Source organism: Sinocyclocheilus grahami, unplaced genomic scaffold, assembly GCF_001515645.1.
Source record: "Sinocyclocheilus grahami isolate Dianchi unplaced genomic scaffold, SAMN03320097.WGS_v1.1 scaffold601.1, whole genome shotgun sequence".
Lineage (NCBI taxonomy): Eukaryota > Metazoa > Chordata > Actinopteri > Cypriniformes > Cyprinidae > Sinocyclocheilus > Sinocyclocheilus grahami.
Genome location: NW_015505780.1, coordinates 332143 through 338334, shown reverse-complemented (window position 1 = coordinate 338334; position 6192 = coordinate 332143). Strand labels below are relative to the sequence as shown.

Below are 6192 nucleotides of genomic sequence, written 5' to 3'. Positions count from 1 at the left end.
TCAATCTATCATCCATCCATCATCCATCCATCTATCTATCATCTATCTATCCATCCATCCATCATCTATCCATCCATCCATCCATCTATCATCTATCTATCTCAAAACTGTGCAATACTCTGTTTCTTATGCATTTTTCTATTCTATAATATTTATTTATTAAATGACACAAAAGCACACTAATGTAAATAAATATGCATAATTTATTGGAGATATTTGAAAGGCACACACAGATTTATTTCAGGCAAGCATCAGTTTGTTCTTTCATAGTCCAAATACAGCAAAACACATATTAAAATAAGCCAAACGTGACATACAACAGCATGTCGTTTACAGCGGTAAATTGACAGCACACAAAATACAGTAGTAGATAAATAAAATAGTAGTACACAGTACAGCAGTAGTGCATAATTTATAAATTCATTTACAGTAGTGAATTTAAAAAGGCACATAATGAAGGCAAACATGTACAGAACCAAAAACAGGCCGAAAACTGTTTAAAAATATCTTGATAGTGGTAAATTAACAATACAGAATGCACTGAACTAGAATTATATATAAAAAATATACTGTAATAATATCCCATAAATATATCAATATAAAAAATAAAGTTGGAGACATAATATATTTCTGATTTAGCGTCTTTTCTTCAAGTAGTGTGAAGGCTGAAGTGTTTTATCGTTTGGACAGTTGATCCGAGAGCCAATCCAGTCCTTCATATAAACCTGATCCTTGAACCGCACATGTGGCCTGAACAAACCACTGAGAGACAGAGAGAGAAGCACGTGTTTATTTGACTGAAACACACACTGACAGCATGCACTACATGTCAAACAGAGTGTGTGTGTTCACCTGTCTTCCTCTCAGTGCGTGTAAACCCAGTCTGTCTGTCAGCTCGTGGACCGTCATGGCTTTGGGTAAATCCTGCTTGTTAGCAAGAACTAACAGAAGCGCATCTCTCATCTCGTCCTCCGCCAGCATCGCGTTTAGTTCCTCTGCTGCTGTTTCAATCCGGTCACGATCACTGCTGTCCACCACAAAGATCAGGCCCTGAATCACACAAACACACACACTTACACTCAATAGAGTTCATACAAGTAGCTGATTAGAATTTAAATGTTTTTTGTGACAGATCATACCTTAGTGTTGTGATAGTAATGTCTCCAGAGGCGTCTGATAACGTCCTGACCGCCGACATCCCAAACGGTGAATGAGATGTTATTATATTCAACTGTTTCAACATTAAAGCCTAGAGAGAATCAGTCAGTCATTATCAGACACTATTCAAGCAGTCTTTAGCTGCAGTACTTCAGCCATTGACTTCCATTGCGTTTTTCCATACTATGGAAGTCAAAGGTTCCCGTCAGCTGTTTGGTTACCAACATGCTTCAAAATATCTACAGTAAAGAAACTCATACAGGTTTGGAACAACCCGAGGGTGAGTAAATGATGACAGAATTTTCATTTTTGGGTGACTGTCCCTTTAAGTATTTCTACATTTGTTTGACCTTCATTTTCTTACCTAGAGTTGGAATAGTTGTGACAACTTCACCAAGTTTGAGTTTGTAGAGGACTGTTGTTTTGCCTGCTGCGTCCAGACCAACTTGGAGAAGAAATATTGACATTTATTCCACAATGAACATGTACAAGAGTCATAATTGGAATATTTTCTAAAGTTTTATAGGCCTAATTAACATGCATCTATTTGCACTAGAGCGATATTTGTTCAAAACTGAATGAGAATCAAATAATAACAGCAGAGTAAAACATATACTCACCCATAAGCAACCTCATCTCTTTTTTCTCAAAGAGACGCGAGAAAAGGTTAGAGAAGTATACGCCCATTTTTTAATAAAGTGCCGGTGAAAGCGCTGTTTGCTGTATTTAGTGGAAAGATCAGTCCGGAGGATGAGGCTCGGCTTGTTCGTGTGCTCAAGCTGTGGTTGTGTGCGGCTTTATATAGGCTTCTTTACTTTCGCTTTGATTGACAGCTCGACAGTTTCTCTCGCGCAAATCCAACGCGTTCGCTATGACGTCACCTACTGTACTCCACATCTACTGTAAGTCAGATAAACAAGGGTTATTCGTTTTGGTTGTCAGAAAGAGCTTGACATGACATATGAGATCAAATTGAAAATGTTATTTAATTATTTAGGTCACTAACAGAATGGCGTTGCAAAAGCAGCTATAATTTTAATTGAACAACAATTGTTTATGTAGTAAAACCCCTTCAGCAATAGTATAATGTGACTTCAGAATTACTTACTTGCTTTACTTTTAGTCATTTAGCAGACGCTTTTATCCAAAGCGACTTACAAATAAGAAAAAGTAATTCAAACTAAAAGCTACAACTCTATAAATACTATATATATATATACACATTTAAGAAAATAAAAGAAATTAAATAAAAATGACAAATGCATACAACGTTTCAAAACTAAACATTTAAATGAAAACAAAAAAACTATTCAAAATATTAAAAGAACAAAAGGTATGAGTATAATACTGATTCTAGCATAACACTAAGCCAGACACATTACATTACATAAAACTATTAATTACATTACAAAGCCTGAAACATCGCATACGCTCCTCCTTTTATTCAGCCAAGAGATTTGAAACTTTAGACTGTAACACGATTTGTACAGACGAATTATACAATTATTTTAGCTGAGACTTTAAACTGTAAATCAAAAGTTTGTTTGGACACGTGGTACAGTAGGTGACGTCATTTCGAACGCGTTGGATTTGCCGCGAGAGCACGCGAGCGCGTGTGGTGTGCTGAGCTGTCAATCAAAGCGAAAGTAAAAAGCCTATATAAACACACACACACACACACACCATTACCAGTCTGAGCCTTGAACAGTAAGCATTTACTGTCAATTACTAAAGCAAACAGCTTTTTCATCTTGCTGTATCAAAAACATGGGCATCTTCTTCTCTAAGCTTTTCTCGCGTCTCTTGAAGAAACTAGATATGAGGTTGCTTATGGGTGAGTAAATGTTTTAAAATCCTAATCTTAGCTGTTATTATTTTACTATGACAAATAATGTATATGTTATCACTATTTATAATTATCCTATTTCATTAAATATTACTAACATATTAATTAGGCCTAACTGCTAAGTGAAATATAAGAAGATATTCCAGTTATGACTCTTGTACATGTTCATTGTGGAATAAATGTCAATATTTCTTCTCCAAGTTGGTCTGGACGCAGCAGGCAAAACAACAGTGCTCTACAAACTCAAACTCGGTGAAGTTGTCACAACTATTCCAACTATTGGTAAGAAACTCAAAGCAAGCTGCAATTTATCGAAATCATGATAAATTGATCGTGCCATGTCAAACTGTTCATTATTCTGCCATCTGTAGGTTTTAATGTGGAGACAGTTGATTATAAAAACATCTCGTTCACTGTTTGGGATGTTGGTAGTCAGAGTTTAATTCGAGGCCTCTGGAGACATTACTATCACAACACACAGGTATGATCTGTCACAAAAAATAGTGTTTAGTAGCTATTATTTTAACATTTAAATTCTAATCAGCTACTTGTATGAACTCTATTGAGTGTAAGTGTGTGTGTTTGTGTGATTCAGGGCCTGATCTTTGTGGTGGACAGCAGTGATCGTGACCGGATTGAAACAGCAGCAGAGGAACTAAACGCGATGCTGGCGGAGGACGAGATGAGAGACGCACTTCTGTTAGTTCTTGCCAACAAGCAGGATTTACCCAAAGCCATGACGGTCCACGAGCTGACAGACAGACTGGGTTTACACGCACTGAGAGGAAGACAGGTGAACACACACACTCTGTTTGACATGTAGTGCATGCTGTCAGTGTGTGTTTCAGTCAAATAAACACGTGCTTCTCTCTCTGTCTCTCAGTGGTTTGTTCAGGCCACATGTGCGGTTCAAGGATCAGGTTTATATGAAGGACTGGATTGGCTCTCGGATCAACTGTCCAAACGCCTTCACACTACTTGAAGAAAAGACGCTAAATCAGAAATATATTATGTCTCCAACTTTATTTTGAAATATTTATGGAATATATATATATTGTTACACATCTTAACATATAATTCTAGCTCAGAGCTTCCTGTATAGTTAATTTTACCACTAATTATATTTTTTTAAATCATTGTTGGCCTGTTTTTGGTTCTAATGTACATGTACATTTTGTATTTATATACAAAATAATGAATGTTTTATTTATATTTATTAATGCTTTATTCATTGAACAGTTGTATTTTTTTTAATATTTAAAATATAGAAAATTACCAGTTTACAGCAGATTAGCATTACTACAGTAAAAATGATCATAGTACAATTTTAACATTATAGAAATAATCATCAAATAAGCCTAAAACAACTTTCTGTGTGATTTCTATACTGGAATAGTAGAATTAAAAGATACTAGAGTTAAATAAAAATACTAGAATTTAAAGGCAATAGAACAGAAATAGATTTATGCCCAACACAGCTCCATTATTAACATTTATTTTATATGTAATTAAATATCTTCATACATAATTCTAGATTAGTGCATTCTGTATAGTTAATTTACCACTATATATATATATATATACTGTATATACATCATATTTTTTTTCATTTAAAATAGAATAGCAAATGACCAGAATCACGGGTGTAGGTTTGATTTTGGCATTGATGGGACAATTTAGTAGTGGCTGGATACTGGTAGAGACATGTCACAGCATCTCTACTAAACTCTACAGCCTTGGTACTCTTTATGTAAAGATGGCTACAGCACACTTGACCATACCTCCCCCGCTGACTTTTTATTTGTTTTTTAACAATTCCACCACTGGTGGTAACTATGACAACAGCACATTTTAGAATTAATATTTGATCAATTTTGGCCTATTTTGGGTTCTAATGTACATGTCTGCTTACAATATATGCCTTTCAAATACCTTAAATAAATGTTGTATTTATTTACAAAATAATTAAGTTATTAATTCAAAATTTTCCATGTAAAATATAATAGAGAATAATCTACAATAGTTTTACTGTGGTAACAGTTTTTTCAGTGTACAACCAAACATTTATTACAAAAATAATCATCAAATAATTTTGAGTGATTTCTACACTAGAATACTAAAACTGAATAGATAGTAGAATTAAAATGCAATGGAACAGAAACAGATTTATGCCCAACACAGCTCCATTATAGACATTTATTTACCCCTGAAAAAAATATACTTGTTCTTCATGAGAGTAACAGAACAGTGAAACTCTTTCTGTTGAAAAGCTACTGTGCATAATGTGGTTACAGAAAAAAAACATTAGTGGTTAATGGTTTGATAGAAAAATATTGTTTATGCTGAAACATCCGACTGTGGTTTGGTGCACACGGTTACTTCTTTTACAAAAATGTATATCATTCTGTAATAATCACCACGGCAACACATAAAACATCCTGTACAGTAACTACCGATATAAACGAGCAGATCAAAAATACAGATGGTAGAAATATCCATCAGTATAACAAACAGGCATCGTGTCAAAAGCTATTCATTATTTGTGTATTAGAATATACCGCTATAAAATTCAAGCATGTTAAAATAGGTTTGTCCTTCAAATATAAAACACCAATGGTTGCCCAACAACCAGTTTTCACAGGTTTGCACCAGAAACTACATCCGCAAGGCGTCCCATGATTCTCTGCTGTGACAAAACAGAACCAGCATCCTGCATATCAAAGCATTCATATGGATTAGATAGTGTGACGGTCTGTGGTCGTCCACCGGTTTGTCGTTCAAGCTCAAGGCACCAACAGGAAGGTTGCATTTCTATCTTTAAACATCCAACACGTATGTACTTCATGAAATATGACCAGTATTAAAGCACAAGCCATGGTTATGCACATATCGAGTAGAAACAAATAGTACATCGTCTGTTGCTCGACACATTCGACAGATAAAGTGCAACTAACAGAAGCTCTTACTAAAGCTCAAAAACAATCATTTAAAATGCATTTCATCCCGTCACGTGACATTAAAGCATTGCCAAACTATATACTTGGTCCTAAAAGAGAGGCAAAATCATTCAAATCAGAAAATCAAAGGCACCAGAAAATGCAAAACAAACCGTTTTCACCTTTATAGGTCAAGCGTGTGACTATATTGTGTGCAAGTATACAGTACAGGATCATTTTCTGAATGACGAT

At 35.0% G+C, this 6192-nt stretch overlaps 2 protein-coding genes across 3 annotated transcripts in view; one reads left to right on the top strand and one right to left on the bottom strand.

The window, feature by feature from the left end:
- Positions 1-1965, bottom strand: part of LOC107557402 (ADP-ribosylation factor 4-like) — a 7685-nt gene extending 5720 nt beyond the window's left edge. The window contains exons 1-5 of one of the 2 annotated variants that reach the window (XM_016240809.1): positions 1779-1965; positions 1523-1603; positions 1140-1249; positions 853-1050; positions 521-762 (exon numbers count right to left, since the gene is read on the bottom strand). In XM_016240809.1, coding sequence (XP_016096295.1) covers positions 676-762; positions 853-1050; positions 1140-1249; positions 1523-1603; positions 1779-1845 — 543 coding nt within the window. In that variant the 5' untranslated portion in view covers positions 1846-1965 and the 3' untranslated portion in view covers positions 521-675. Of the gene's footprint in view, positions 1-520; positions 763-852; positions 1051-1139; positions 1250-1522; positions 1604-1778 lie in introns of those variants that run through there. The other variant, XM_016240810.1, reaches the window with a different exon arrangement.
- A 932-nt stretch (positions 1966-2897) lies between these two features.
- On the top strand, positions 2898-4166 carry LOC107557401 (ADP-ribosylation factor 4-like). Its single transcript, XM_016240808.1, has 5 exons — positions 2898-2992; positions 3206-3286; positions 3376-3485; positions 3600-3797; positions 3888-4166. Exons 1-5 carry the CDS (start codon positions 2926-2928, stop codon positions 3984-3986), a joined length of 555 nt encoding a protein of 184 aa, XP_016096294.1. The 5' UTR covers positions 2898-2925; the 3' UTR covers positions 3987-4166.
- Positions 4167-6192: the final 2026 nt, after the last annotated feature.

Excerpts from the sequence above, each read along its gene's own strand:
- LOC107557401 (XM_016240808.1), top strand. The coding sequence starts at position 2,926 with ATGGGCATCTTCTTCTCTAAGCTTTTCTCGCGTCTCTTGAAGAAACTA. Across the intron at positions 3,486-3,599 it reads ATTACTATCACAACACACAG|GGCCTGATCTTTGTGGTGGA; the intron begins GTATGATCTGTC and ends TGTGTGATTCAG. Across the intron at positions 3,798-3,887 it reads ACGCACTGAGAGGAAGACAG|TGGTTTGTTCAGGCCACATG; the intron begins GTGAACACACAC and ends TCTGTCTCTCAG.